The sequence below is a fragment of the Culicoides brevitarsis genome, chromosome 2, assembly GCF_036172545.1.
Source record: "Culicoides brevitarsis isolate CSIRO-B50_1 chromosome 2, AGI_CSIRO_Cbre_v1, whole genome shotgun sequence".
Lineage (NCBI taxonomy): Eukaryota > Metazoa > Arthropoda > Insecta > Diptera > Ceratopogonidae > Culicoides > Culicoides brevitarsis.
This window is the reverse complement of record NC_087086.1, coordinates 19,114,936-19,130,585: the sequence shown is the minus strand read 5'-3', so window position 1 is coordinate 19,130,585 and position 15,650 is coordinate 19,114,936. Positions and strand designations below refer to the sequence as shown.

The 15,650-nt window shown below is 27.8% G+C and overlaps 2 protein-coding genes across 3 annotated transcripts in view; one reads left to right on the top strand and one right to left on the bottom strand.

Moving 5' to 3' along the window:
- The window catches only part of LOC134830157 (serine/threonine-protein kinase 10), a 33,832-nt gene extending 18,677 nt beyond the window's left edge, over positions 1-15,155 (top strand). The window contains exons 3-6 of one of the 2 annotated variants that reach the window (XM_063843546.1): positions 13,201-13,370; positions 13,745-14,077; positions 14,238-14,393; positions 14,570-15,126. In XM_063843546.1, the coding sequence (XP_063699616.1) occupies positions 13,201-13,370; positions 13,745-14,077; positions 14,238-14,393; positions 14,570-14,662 (752 nt within the window). In that variant the 3' untranslated portion in view covers positions 14,663-15,126. Of the gene's footprint in view, positions 1-13,200; positions 13,371-13,744; positions 14,078-14,237; positions 14,394-14,569 lie in introns of both variants that reach the window. The other variant, XM_063843548.1, reaches the window with a different exon arrangement.
- Positions 4,073-6,904, bottom strand: LOC134832316 (uncharacterized). Its single transcript, XM_063846299.1, has 4 exons — positions 6,778-6,904; positions 4,855-6,699; positions 4,715-4,797; positions 4,073-4,656 (listed from the first exon to the last, which is right to left on the bottom strand). The coding sequence occupies exons 1-4, from the start codon at positions 6,823-6,825 to the stop codon at positions 4,413-4,415; spliced, it is 2,220 nt and encodes a 739-aa protein (XP_063702369.1). The 5' UTR covers positions 6,826-6,904; the 3' UTR covers positions 4,073-4,412.
- Positions 15,156-15,650: the final 495 nt, after the last annotated feature.

Here is a 15,650-nt window from a genome sequence, read left to right as displayed (position 1 = left end):
ATCGTTCGAAATTATTGATCCGATGGCGCGGGTCGATAGCAATTTACTTCGTTACGTGAGTTCGGACAATGCAATGTTAGAACCTTGGTCGCATTTGTTTGTTTACGACAATTATTTTATTTGCGCTGGAGAAGCCGCACAAGCACAAAATTGGCAAGTAACTAAGGTCGGGTAGCGGGTATCGAGTTACCGAAGTCTTAGATAAGCCTCGGTAATATTTTTTCATGTGGATTATAGGAAGACAGTTAAGTAATGAGCAGCGGGGCAGGGAAGCAAATGACAAGAAAATGAGGGTGAAAGTACTCTGTGATTTACGCATGAATATTCATATCGCATAAGAAAAGCACGAGTTATTTTTTGCCGGCTTTAGATGATTACATGGATTTTATTGGAGGAAATTACCGGTTTAGTGTCTAGAGACAGGCGAAATGGCGACGAGCGGTGACCTTTAACGAGGTTAGGTCGATTTTTATTCAAGGATTTCACAAAAAGTTTAATTTTTTATGAGATTTTTCTTTATTGTGATTTAAATTTTACCGAGAATGAACTTTAAAGCAAATATTTTTCAGAAATTTTAATTAAAATGAGAAATTTTTATAACTTCTGAAACTCTTATAGAGCATAATTTGATTAAAAACGAGTTTTTAGCTAAAAAATTTTAAAAAAAATTTTTTTTTTTTTTTTAAATTTTACCAGACTGAAAAAGAATATTTTTTCAAAATTTTTCAAAAAGAAATTTTATCGATTTATAAGCATAATTTTTTTAATCAATAAGTAAAAACTATTCAATTTTTTTAAAATAATTTATTTTTTAAAGAAAAAAAAATATGACATTTTTATTTTAAAACATTTTTTTTTTGAAGTTTTAGGTATTATGTAGACTAAAATTTGCCGAAAAAATATTTTATCAGCTCAAAACTAGTAAATTTTATGAAAAATATTTCAAATAATCGAAAAAGTTTAAAAATGTCTTCATTTTATTCATAAAATTGACTGGTTTGTAGATGAAAAAAATAATTTTTTGACAGATTTTAGTCACAATGATACTCAAAAATCGTAGAAGGATCGTGCATAGTGCTCAAAATGAACTAAAAGTTACAAAAATGACACAAAATATAACAAAAAAGTTAATTTCATGGACTTTTGAAAGCTTTTTAGATCCGAATCCGCACTGAAACACTGTTGAAACTTAAATGGAATTATTTTTAATGATAAAATCTACCATTTTTTACCGAGAAACCACTCAGAAAACCTTTTTAATAATTATTTTAATGAAAACTTTTTCTCATTTTAACCACAAATCGTCTTAAAAGCACCCAAAATGTTAACGAACGTCCTTTACCACTTCGTCCTTTGATAAAAAAATATCGATTTTCATGTTTTTCGACCTCCGTTAGTCTATAAACTCCCACTAATAACACCTTTTAACCGAACCTCCTAAGTGTTTCAGTACTTGACTCCCTCTTTTCGCCACTTACGCACCGTGGGCACGACTTCCGTCTGACGAATGACCCATCATTAGTATTAAGAATAGCCGTAATTGCTCCTTAATTGTCCATAAAACGCATAAGAAAACAACAAAACCGCCGAAAATAGCACATAACCATAAAAATTAACGGCAATTTAAGGCAGCAGCGACCTTTCGAGGGACTTGCGATTAATTCGGAATCAATTTTCCTTAATTTCGGCAATCAATAACGTTTTGTGCAGTTTCAAACTATCGACCAATCACGGCTTAAACGAAAACAAATCAAATTCCAAGCCTACTCACGCTGCAAAAAGCCGTTTAGGGTGGATTACAGCTCCCTGCTCAACAAAATACAAAGACTGAAAGTCTGTTTGGTCTAGTCAGTGTGTCTAGTCACGCGATTTCACGACGTAATCCATCCACTATATGCACAAGAACTTACCCCATAAATACACGATGTTGACATTAAAATAAAAAAATAATGCGATAACTAACAAACTACTTCCATATTTTTGTCTGCAATGCAACATGATATTGGATTTTTGTGTGTGGTTGGCGTTATGTTGGGGTTTTTCCCTCTCGTGTTTGCCGAAATAATCGTAAAATAAAATAAAATTGCGTATTAAACAATAAAAATATAATGTTAATCATAAAAGGAACTAAACCTGCGTCTCTCATAAATTACGCGCTTAACAAGAAAATTTTTACGAAATTTTGCATCGATTTTTCTCCACTCCAAAAACAAAACCGGATATTACAATTTCGGTCGGGTTTTTCGAAAAATAAATCAACTTTTCACGTCAATTTGCGTCCATTTTAATGTAAATATCCCTTCAAGTAAGTTGTCGAACGGTACAACACGCGCTCGGAACTCTGAATCAATATGCAGTAATTACATCCACAGACTATCAATTAATTTTGTTAAACATTTTGAAGATAATTGACAGACCTCCATTGTTCCACTAGTAGATACACTAAATGCGTGATAAAATAAAAGTACCGACAGTGAGCGACTATAATTCAATTAATTTAGCGAAAAATAAAACTTTTATCGGAACGAAAAATTCAGCGAAAAAAGCGGAAATTCGTTACAGATTTATTTTAGGTCGTTTCAAATTTATTTTTGTTCATTTTGAAAATCATTTGGAAAATCCTAAATTTATTTAAAAAAAAAAAAAATAAATAAAAAAATTACAATTAAGTTTTTATTTAAAAATATTTTTTTTCAACATTTTTTGCGTTTCAAAAGTTTTTTTAACTGCAAAAAAACTATCTAAAATGCTTTTATAATTGTTTTCTATAAATTGATTTTAAAATTTTTTATAATAATTTAATATTAAAAATTTTAGGTATATGATGATTTATTTATTAAAAATATTTATTTTACTCAGGAAGAATTAATTTTTTAAAATTAATTAAAATAGGTAAACGAAATTAAATATTTTACCTAATTCTTTAATTTTCATTTATTTAATTAAAAAAAAAATAAAAAATGATAGATATATATTCTTAGAATGAAAATCCCAATAAAAAAATAAAGAAAAATTTTTTTTTTTACAAAAAAATTTAAAAATTTCAAATTTATTAAAACTTTGTTAAAAAATAAATTTAAATTTTTATTTAAAAAATTATTTTATTAATATTTTTATTAAAAAAAATATTTTAGTAATATTTTTATTTAAAAAAAAATATTTAAAATAAATTTTAATAATTAAAACAAAATTTGTACTGCCCTTATTTTCCGCTGAAAAAAAAAATTGTACAAAAATATTTTTTTTATTTAATGAAATTTTTCATCCATTATAAGTAATCCACTTAATTTTAATAATAACGAATGATGTCCTCCTCATGAAGGACGTAAACGCAACGCAAAAGGAAAAAGAACGACCAACCGGCAGGACATAACGAACTGAGCAATAATTGCTTCTGCTTGTCTGATTTCTTTGTGTGTCTGTGTGAGTGAAACAAAAAAGTTTGTTTTTGTAGTCAGACACACAGATTCGATAAATTTTCATCATTTTTTTTACCTGTCGTTACTTGAGATAAGTCGAGATAGTTTTTCCTGGGAAATGTAAACATGAGACAGACAGGGGTTTGTTGTAAAAACAAGAGAAAATTGGATTAAATTAAGTGGAAAATTATATTTTCATGTTCTTTGTTAATGGAAATTTTTATTTTATATTTTTTTTTCGGAAGCAAGAGAATGAAACACATTTTTTATGATTTTTTTTTTAAATTTATTTCTGGCAATATTTAATATGTTCAAAGTCACGAGTCGCATATTGCTCAAAAGTGACTTAGGAAATTCATATAAATGCTTAGTTTAAAAATTTAATTTAATTTTTTTTTATTAAAAAATCCGAACTCCTAAATGTTACATTTTAAAGAATTCTAGTTGAGATCGTTCAATCGTTACAAAAAACAAAAGCTTGCAATGGGTTTGAAATTCAATGGGTAAGACTTCAAATGCTTAATTTTAAAACTTGAAATTTTTAAATTATAGATTCCGAGTTCTTAAAATGATTAATTTTAAAAAACTCCAAATGAATTTGTTCAGTTTGATAAATAAATGAAATGAAGCTTTTGAATTAAATTTCAGAATTCGTGACCATTTTACAATGATTAAACTTTTTTGACTCCGTTAAAACTGATTTTTGATGAAAATTGACTGCCACTCTTGAATTTCGTTCCTTCCTTTCCTTTAATTCATGTTCGAATTTCTCTTTATTACTGCTTATGCATCTTTGAATGGTAATAAAACATCCTCGAAGAACCATCCTAATTGACTTTCGAACGTCTACTGACTAATTTTTCCAAAAAATTTAATTATTTATACCTAAAACAGGTAAAAAAATGACGTTAATTTATTCATTTTAACAATATTCTATAACAAATGTTGGGATTTTCCCCGAAAACGGGAGTACAGTCATCATGCAGCCTCTTCTCATTGTTTGTCATCTCTAATTCTGTCTTTTATTATTTGAACTGCATCAATTACGCTCGAACGATTTAGTCGTCCAAGTTCTTCCACATTATATTTTTCCAAATTTTTACAAGCAAATATCCTTTGCGAGCGAATATTCACTGCAACTGTCGGGTTATCTTGGAGCTTTCGCTTTAAATTGTCCTTTAATTTAAATGGCACGAGAAATTTATCCAATATACGAACTGCTGGCTTGACTTTGTTCCTAAAAAAATCAAAATTTAATTAAATTTTGTATTAAAATTAAATTTTAAGGTACTTACGGTGCCTCAATTTGCCACATGGAGCTCAGGGTCAACAAACATTGCATCTTTCTATGCCAAAACTTGCTGTGGGAAATCAATTCCTGTGAAAAAAAAATAATTTTTAATAAAATTTTATCATTTTTTCTTGAATTTCTTACATAAACATCGCCAACTGCCAAACCTGTCAACAAATTAACCGCCATAATCGGGATCACCAAGATAAAAGTCGCCAAAAAGAGACAACTCATAAATGTTCGATACCGAAAAGTGTCGTCATTCAATTCGCCACTTAACGTAAAAAGAGTTTTCAGGATCGCAATCGCATAAAAATCGAATCTTTGGAAATGAGCTTCGCCGGTTGTCGTCTCATTTGCCACTAATTCCGCGAAATTCTTCCTCGACGATAAAATATTGAACTCTTCTTCTGATGGTGCTGCGTCTGGAATCTCACCAAAGCTTTTTCCGAACAACGCCACAAATGCCAAAGCAAATCCGAATATGAGAAAACTGATGGAAATGAGGAATTTTAAGGCGTTTATGAGGATTTTTAGTAGCATAAAGTTGTAACGTGCCACTGAGGGACTAAAAAGTCCAATCGAAAGCGTGATATTGATCGCAAAGTACATAAAAGTGCACGCCATTGTTTCTGGGCACTCCGATATCGTGCATTCTTCCATGATGAAAAAGACAAAATAGAGATAAGCGGTGATATTTATCATTTTCAGCAGCAGAACGGTGTTGAAAAATTTCTTATTGACCCGATGCGTGCCTCGGTAATACTCAAACAAATAAATGCTCAAGTAAATTTTTCCAAAAACAACTCCTAGAACAAGAACTTTTACGAAAACATCCATTCCAGGTATCTTTGCGGTGTACGGCAAGAACAAAAACATTAAAAACATAATTCTCGTTAGCATCGTTGGCGTATTCAGAATCACGCGTTTCCAGTACATCATTTGCCATGTGAGGTCCTGTAGTGCTCCCAGCACCGGATGATGCAACAAATGCCGGTAATCGTGATGCAAACTGATGAAATTCAGCACTTCGATGTACGTGATGGGACAAAAAACGAAACTTTTGAGATTTATGAAAATTATTCGGTCATCAACGTATTTCTGCTGAAGTCGCGCTTGACCGAATTTTGTGAGACCTGAACGTGAAAGGTCTTCTGGCACCGCAGTAACGAGTGAATCCAAGTACGAGGCGAAAATTTCCGTGGGAATTCCCTTTTTTAACGTTGCCACATCGATATTTGCTTTTTTGTTCAGCAGAGCTTTGATGAGATATTCTTCCTTGTTCATGCAGGCATGATGCAGAGCCGTGTTTCCGTTCGCATCTTCGGCATTTACATCAGTTTGATGTTGATTGAGCAAATAATCGAAACACTCGTAAAATTGGGGTTTTTTCTCGTCCACAACATAAATCGACCAAGCAGCGGCTTTGACCAAAATTGGACAATCGAACGCCGGGCCGACATATCGATTATGAATAAAATCCACGAGGAACCGAAAAATGTTGAGAGATCCAAAGGCGAGAGTAACTTCCAGTAAATCATTGAGAGTTTTTGGTTTATTTTGCATTTCTTTGGATTTCTCTTCAAATTCGCGGTAAAAATCTTCTTCTTTCTCGTTGATAATTTGCCACTGGAAATACTTGATGATGTCATACCGCATCAAAAGATGCAACACTTGGCCATTTTCGTACGTTTCATAATCCAATTTACTAGCAAACAGAATATTTTCGACAATATCGAATTCGCTTTCGTGTTTGTAGCCGACACGAATAAACAAGTCAAGTAATAGATGAAGAACACATTTTTGGGTTTCTTCATCAACTGCATCCACGTTATAACTGGTTGACCTTAAAATTTGTTCGGATATCCATTGCACGCGTTTATTTAACTCTGGTTTGTCTAAACGATTCAGCGCTAAAACCTCGTCAACGAGAGATTTTGACATTTCCAGACTCAAAACTGACTCATTCATCGAGAAATAATCTTTTTTCTAAAAAAAAAAAATAAATAAATAAATAAAAATTAATAACTCAGTAACAAAAAAGATGATAAAAATCGTTAAACGAACCTCTTTGCTGACCGGTAGATCATTTAAATTCAAAATAACATTCGCCATGACGAGTTAATCGTCCATCTAATCACCAAAGTTAAACAAAATAAAATATTTAAAAATCACAGGTGATGCGATTCGATCCGTTACCGGCAAATATTTGTTCGATACTGACTGAGATTCTGTTTGTGGTTTTGTTACGTGCGAGAGGAGAGGCTTTATTAGAAACCTGTTTGATGGTTTTTTATTCGCGCTCTTCGTAAGACGACAACAAAAAAAGTGAATTCCTCATTCCACTGCATGTATTGGTAGCTGAATAGACAAAGCAATTAAAAACATATGTGAGAGACTTCTTAGAATTAATTTTTCGGAGAAGCATTATATTGTTATGTCAGACAGCTGTGCAAAAAAATGATTTGATACATTTTATTATCAACAATAACAAAAAAAAAAAATTTTTTTTTGAAATGACTTTATCAACAACTTTAAAATAATCATCGTTTTTCTGGCACATAAAAGAATTTCACGGTGGTTTGTTAACATTCATTCACATCATTGTTAGTGTCGTGAGTCGTGATGTATTCTTGTTGCACAGTAATGTGTGAAATTTTTGTTTGTCGTCATCTTGAGCAGGTTCATGGTGATTTTTGTATTTTTTGGCGAGATATATTTCTTAAAAAAATAAATAAAAATACGTTTTCAGTCGAAAAACACTTGAAATACAGATATTAGAATAAAAGTGAAAAAAATTATTAAATTAAATTTAATTAAATTAAACTAAATTTAATTTAAAGTTTAAGTATTAAAAAAAATATTTTTTTTAAACAAATTAAATTTAAATTAATTGTTGTTAATTTATTTAATTTTTTATTAAATATAGAGAACCTATTTAGTATTTATATAAAAAAAATAGTTTTTAAAAATTATCAATCTTATTTTTTTTTAATTATTAAAAATGAATTATTTTTATTTAAGTTATTAAATTAAAAGTTATTTTTGAATTAATGCAAGATTTTTACATAATTTTATTTTTCAATAAAAAAATATTCAATTTCATACGAATTTTACTAAATATTTTAATTTTCACTAATATCTAATATTTTTAAATTAAAATAATATTTTTTTCTTAAAAAAATTAAATTAAATATTTAATTAAAATAAAAAAAAATAATTTTGATTAATTACTAATATTTTTAAGCTTTTTTTATTAATAAAATTATTTAAATTAATTTTCTGTATATTTATTATTATTATTTTTTTGTTAATTTACGTTTAAAAATGACTTTACAAAGCAGGCAAAATATTAATATTTTTTTTTAAAAAATTATTTAAAGAAAAATAATACAATTACCGTTACTCAGCTGAATTATACTTAAAAGCGCTCAAGTCTCCAAATAACGATGACTTCCATAAAATTTTGTACAAAACATTGAACGAAACCACTTACGCTATAAACATCGCTTACTTGCCAGTAATTGTATGGTAATTGTAGATATATTGAAAGAATAAACTAAATACTGTTTAAAAGGTTATTATTTAGACAAACATGATCCATCATCATCAAACATTTAACAAAACCACACAATAACACGAACGAACGAAAAAAAATACAATATTTTACCCGTTTTACCGCACATTCTTTGTTGTTGTAATAAATTTTGTCCATCAACTTCACATATTTATGAATCACATGGGTTTTTACGCGTAGTTTATGTCTCGCACTTAGACACATATTTAAGTATTTCTATATTTAACGCAAATTCAAACACGACTGGACTTTCTAATTTTTTTTGTAAAGATGCTAATTGTCATCGATATTGACTAAAAATAGATAAATTCGTCATTTAAATTCAAAATTATAAAAATTATTTTTTTAACTTACCTGAACTGACTTGTCTTGACCTGAATGATGCCAATGTCACAAAATAATTAGAAAAGTTTTGTAAAATTTCCATCGAACAGCAAAATAATTACTTTTCTCAACAAAATACAATTAAAGTCGCTCGGGAAATATTTGCATTAATCTTGTCGGTGTGTCTTTTGTGTTCAATTCTCCCGCATTTTATTCCAAATTGACCCAAAAATTTTAATCGAATTCATTTTCTCGCCCGTTAGGCAGAACCTAAATAAACCAAAAACTCAAAAGATCAATAGCAATAAATATAAAATGGTCACCAACTGTTACATACGTGCCTAAATGATGGGTCAATAGGATAAACCACACATTTTTTAAGCAAATTGAGTTAAGATAATAAATTTAAAATTAAAAAAATTAACAATAAATTACAAATAATTGTTCATTTGCAAATAAATAATGGAAAAATTGCTTAAAAGCTGAAATTTTTAATTTATTAAATTTTTCGTGGGATTTTTTGCGATTTATATTTTTTTTGACAAGCTTTTAAATTTCAGAGAAAAAATTAAAAAATAATTGAATTAAAATTTAGAATTAATTATTTAATTTTTTAAAATTAATTTAATGTTTAAAAAGCATCAAATTATTTTTTAAAATAATTAATTTATTAAAAAATTTTAAAATAAAGTTCAAAAATAAATTTTACAGATTAAAAATAATAAAATAAAAAATCAACTTACCAAAAATGTCGCATGTCCCATTTATCCTATGGCCTCTTCAAATATGGCCCGCAAGAAAACTGATTTGATTAAAAGCATTGTGTGCCAAATGTTTATTCGGTGTAAATGACTCTTTTTTCTCTGCCTTACCTACCATCACAACGATTTTTGTATCCTTTCATCATCAAATCAAAAATTGCCAAATGTTTGGAAGGAAATTAAAATCCTCCGATTCGCATGAAAATCCATGAAAAGGAAATCCTCGTATGACACAATTCCGTAAATTGCGAATTTAAATCCAAAGCACACAAAATATATTCTGTAATCGAATTATTTGCAGTCCAATTGAGATGTTTTTGTATTCTATTAATGCTAATATAGAACACGAGTTGCTAATAATAGAGTGGAATGGAAACGAGTTCAGTTCATATAAAATAATGATGATGTACAAAATAATAATAACTGAGCATAATTTTCATAAATAAATATGATGTGTGTGTGTGTTTGTTTCTAATGTTTAACATTACAACCATCGGGGAACAACGTCTGGATTTAATGTTAACTAAATACTGTTTTTGTGTGATTTATTGTTTTTTTCGGACGGAATTTTGTGTGTTTTAGTTGTATTTTGTGGAGATGTGGCGACGACATGTACAAAACACGCCCCGATGATAAATGCCCGGGAACAAAAGTTGAAAGGATGAAGTTTTGAGAGAAAAAGTTTTTGTATGAGGAAAGTTTTTAAATGAAAGGGCAATCAACTCTTTGGTTTTTTCTTGCGATTTGACGTGAATTAGTGGTTTTTGTGTGGAAAATTTTTAAAAACAGGATTTAACTTTTCTTGACTTAATTTTTTTAAAAGTAGAGCAACTATTTTGTCGCTAATGAAGAAACATGACATGAACATTCTGTAGATGAACTCTGAAATCACAAAATTAGAAAATATTAAGTACAAAGCAGATGTCTCATTTAATTTAAAAAAAAAACTAATGGACCTGTAAACTTCGTTCTACTCAACGGTTTTTTTTTCAAAATTTGCTCAAAAATTATATTTTTAGGAAAATTTTGATAAAATTAGAGTTTTCGCTCCGATAAAAAATAACTTAATTTTTTTTACGGTTTTTCCTGAACATAGTTCTATTTTTTCAATTGAAAAAATTAATTTGATATTCAAAAAATTCTTATGATAAAAATTATGGCGTTATAAAATTTAGATCTAGATCTTTAGTAAATTATTCAGGAATATTTTTAGCCAATTTAGTTTTATTTTAATTTTGATAATTTTTGGGCTATTCAGTGCAATTATTAATTAGATAATTTAAAAATATTCCGAAAAATGTTTAAAATTTATTAAAATTATAAATTTTATTAAAATCCACAAAATCACCTAAAATAAGAATTTTATCTCTTTCATGGAAATTTTTTATTTTATTTTTATGTGTTTTAATTTTTTTTTTTAGATATTGAAGACCTAATTTCAAAATTGTTAAATATAATTAATTATTAAAAATTTTAGAAATAAAAAAAAAATAATTTTCTCATTGAAAAAAAAATTATAAAAGTAACAAAAATTAAAAAAAAATCGCTTTGTTTCGAATGAATTTATTACCGAAAAAAAAACTTTTTTACGTAAATTTCTATGAAAAATGACCATTAATGTAAATCAATATCAACTCTGATGCATAATTACCTCTTTTTAATCAAGATCCTTTTAAAAAACGTCAATAAAATTACCGACTAATAATACTAAATAACTCACAAATCGCCAGTACGAGTCAAGGTTATAATTTTTTCAAGGTATTTCCTGTTGTATACTGTTGATTCAATGACACACACACACACACACACACACACACACACACACACACACACACACACGGACGACAAAAAAAAAATACTCAATGGAGACGTCTGGTTATAAAAATTAAATTTTTCGAACATAATTCTAGTACCGAATTTTTATAATTAGCAATTAGAACGCAAAAAGGTCTCTCAAGGCCATTTTAATTGTTACGCCGTCACATAAAAATCATGTCACAACCAAACTTCAAACAATTGAGCTTCCATCAACCGATAAACCGTGTTTACACTTTTTTTCGTTGAGAACAAAAAAAAACTTTTGATTGATTGGTGTTTTTAAAATATTAATGACATTTTGTGGTGACATCAAAAATTTAAATAAAATTCCTTCTTTTATGAATTTCATTATTTTTCCGTGTATTGTTTTAAAAAAAAGCAATATTTTTGCCAGCTGCACTCGATTTTTCTCTCTCACTCGCATAAAACATGAATTTTTATGAAAATAATTGCCAAAAATATTTAAAACTCTTTAACAATTCATACTTTAATTGCTTTATCAAATTATATTTTAAATGTTATACGATACAAGCACATGCACTCGACACTTAGCGAGGGAGTCGAGTAATAATTTTATGATGTGTTTCCCTCAGGACATGTTCGTTTCTATTAAAAGTGTCCATGAATAATTTACGTGAGAAACGCGCCAAATGTGATGAAATTTTTGATGTTGATTTCTGACAGTTGAGGAAGCAACTTGAGGTAAATGACCAGACGGTCCATCAAAAATACATGAAAAAGTGTCAAATTTCGAGCTACAAAGGGACTTTGTTGTAACAAATATGTAAATTGGTGTCTTATGGTAAACACGAAACTCATGCATTATCCGAAAAAATATTGTTATGGTCACAATTTGTCTTGTTGGTGCGTGTGCGATGGAGCCCTTTGTGCAAATATTAGATGATACGACCGACACCTACTTTATAATATATTATCATCAAGATATCAAATTCAGCATATGCGAAGAACGATGAGGGATTATAGATACAATGTATCCTTTTGCTATATATGTTTGCGTCTCTCATCTTTTTGTGGCTTTTAGAGGGATGATAGTGGTTGATGTTTAAGACGGGTTGAATAAACCGGTTAATTTTAATTTTAATTTTAATTTTAATTTTAATTTTAATTTTAATTTTAATTTTAATTTTAATTTTAATTTTAATTTTAATTTTAATTTTAATTTTAATTTTAATTTTAATTTTAATTTTAATTTTAATTTTAATTTTAATTTTAATTTTAATTTTAATTTTAATTTTAATTTTAATTTTAATTTTAATTTTAATTTTAATTTTAATTTTAATTTTAATTTTAATTTTAATTTTAATTTTAATTTTAATTTTAATTTTAATTTTAATTTTAATTTTAATTTTAATTTTAATTTTAATTTTAATTTTAATTTTAATTTTAATTTTAATTTTAATTTTAATTTTAATTTTAATTTTAATTTTAATTTTAATTTTAATTTTAATTTTAATTTTAATTTTAATTTTAATTTTAATTTTAATTTTAATTTTAATTTTAATTTTAATTTTAATTTTAATTTTAATTTTAATTTTAATTTTAATTTTAATTTTAATTTTAATTTTAATTTTAATTTCAATTTTAATTTTTTAATTTCAATTTCAATTCAAACCGTTAGCTTTTAAAAGTCCATTTCCACCACTAACTAACTCTACAAATGAAAGTAAGATGACTTTATAAATATATTCCATTATTATGTTACGATATTGTTTGGATAATCTACTTCTCCAGTACGCTACAGGACCGCTACGATACAGACAAGGACGAATATTTGCTCTCGACGGAACATGATACGATGACTTTTCAAGATAAATTTTATGTCTTGTTTAACATCTCACTCTCCGTCGTCATTGCTTTTCTGATGCTAATGCAAACATCAAAGCCCGAACATTTGCCATGAAACCTAATAAAAAACATAATTTAAGTTTCGGATTACACTCCAAATAACAACTTTTCTAACACGAATTTCTCCTTTTTTTCTCCTTGCAGCAACCGAAATCCGCTGTCAAGAAAAGTCAAAAGGTGGTCTCTGCTACGAAGTAATTCTCGCGGAGCCGTCTGTACAGGCTGCGGTACCGAAGATTCCAGTTAATCCGGCGAAAATTGTGTCAGCAGAGGATATTGAGGAAAAGTTGAAGGCCGCCGAGGAAAGACGTCTAGTGAGTTTTTTTTAAATTTTTTTTTAATAATATTTTCTTTATTGATTTTTGAAAAATAATTTTTAAGAAATTAGAAAAAAAATTATATTTTAAATATGAAATTTTTTGATGATTTTTTTAAAATAATTTTTTAAGAAATATTTTTAAAGGAATTTTATTGATTTAAAAAAAAGTAATATTTTTTTTATTAATAAAAAAAAATAATATTTTTTATTGATTTTTACTAATTTTGAAATGTTTAAATGTTTTTTAATTTTATTTTAAATTTATTTAATTAATTTTAATTTTTATAATTTAAATTCCTTTTTTAAAATATTTTTTTTTTTATTGAATTTTAAGAAATATTTTTTAATGATTTTAAAATTTTTTTATAGCAACTGGAAGCAAAGAAAATCACCGAATGGAACGCTAAACAAGCAAAAATTGAAGAGGCCTCCCGCAAGAAGGAAGAACTCGACAAAGAATTCGCGGCGCAAACCAAGGAAGCGCTCGAAGCCAAGATGGAGCAGTACGAGGAGAAGCGAGAGGCTCTCATATCCGACATGAAGGAGAAATTGAAGGTTCACGCTCAGGAGATCGAGAAGACGCGTCAGAGCATGGAGAACAAGAAGGACGAGGAACGCAGAGCGATCGAGGAAAAATTGAAGGCAGCCGAATCGATGCGTGACGAGAACATCAAGAAGATGCTGGATCGTCTCAAGGAGCACGTAAGTACCGCAAAAAGCTTTAATGCACTCAAAAAATCTTCAGCATGGCAATTTTATTTACTTTAAATCTTTTTTTTTCGGTTAATTTTACTTTCATCATACACAAATCTTGCTCATCTTCATCCGCACCCACGAAAAAAAAATCATTTAACACACTCAGAACACCACAAAAATCTCGAACGTCCGTTCGACTGTGGATACACGTGTCAATGAAATATCCAGTGCTCAAACACGTATCATTGAAAATAAATTATCGACAGCTGAAATGAATCGTGAGAAGGAAATACAAAAGAAGATCGACAATATTCGCAAGCATGTAGGTTGAACTTTTTTTATTACTTTTCTTTTTTTTAACAAATCATCATTCTCATCCCTGATTTTTTTTTTATTGACTCAGCTTGAATGATAAATTTCACAATAATTCTCTGATTTTCAGCTTATTTTCTTTTATTCAACAAAAAAATTAATATTTTTTTTAATTTTTTTCATCAGGAACGTCGTGCGGAAATTGTCCGTCAAAACAAGGCAGCTCTGGCCAACTCTGATCTCAATCAAGAAGATTCAATGACTGCATCATCTGGTTAAGCAAAATCTGTTATTTTTCCCTAATTTTCATTCATAATTTCTAAAAAAAAATTGGCTAGATCCAAAAATGAAAACAAAAACATGAAAAATAAATAAAAAATCTAAATAAATATTAACCGAAAGTATTTGGCAAAGCTTATGTGAACGCAAAAAATTAAAATTAAAAAATTTTTCAAAAATTCGTTAAATTAATTAAATTAACAACTCGTCTTTCAAATTGTTTAAAAAAAAATTTCAAAAGCTGTATCAATCGAGAAAAAATAGAAAACCTACTTAAAAGCGCGTTAAAGTTAATGAAAAAAAAAATAACAATAAAAGGAATCGTCCACAAATTTTGGGCTAGCATTTAAGGGCACAATATTTAGATGTTTAAAATAATAAAATTAAAAATAATATTAAACGTAAAAAAAACTTAATACTCCATTTTCCGCTTATTTTTCTGTGCTTGTTGAAAAATTAATGACAAAAAAATTAAAATTCCAGCAAAAAATCACTTTTTCAATATTTTTAAACGTTGCACTTTTAAGTAGAAAAAGAAAAATTAAAAAAAATGAAAAACAGTATTTTTGCAAACTAAGTGAAAATAAATATCAAGCTTGATTCCTTAATTTTTATACGTACACTAATAATACACGGAACTTAATGATGATGCACATTTGATGAGCATTCTCCTACTTTTACTTTTTTTATTACATTTTATTTTTAGATAATAAGGAACAATATTTACTCAAACAAACAACATTTAAATTTATCATTAATGGAAGAACAAAAATATCAATTCTCAGAAAAAACATATTTACTAATAATAAACAAAAAAAAATAAGCTTAAGCAACTTTTGAACAGTTAAAATAATAATAATAATGGGAAGAAATAAAAATTTCGAAAATTATTATTATTATAATAAAAAAAATATTTGTCGTCATTTTTGAATGAAATGCAAAAAAATACATGGATGCTGCTAAAAAAGCTAACAAAACATTGGAAAAG

Excerpts from the sequence above, each read along its gene's own strand:
- LOC134832316 (XM_063846299.1), bottom strand. The coding sequence starts at position 6,825 with ATGGCGAATGTTATTTTGAATTTAAATGATCTACCGGTCAGCAAAGAG. Across the intron at positions 6,700-6,777 it reads ATCTACCGGTCAGCAAAGAG|AAAAAAGATTATTTCTCGAT; the intron begins GTTCGTTTAACG and ends TTTTTTTTTTAG. Across the intron at positions 4,798-4,854 it reads TGGCAGTTGGCGATGTTTAT|GAATTGATTTCCCACAGCAA; the intron begins GTAAGAAATTCA and ends TTTTTTTCACAG.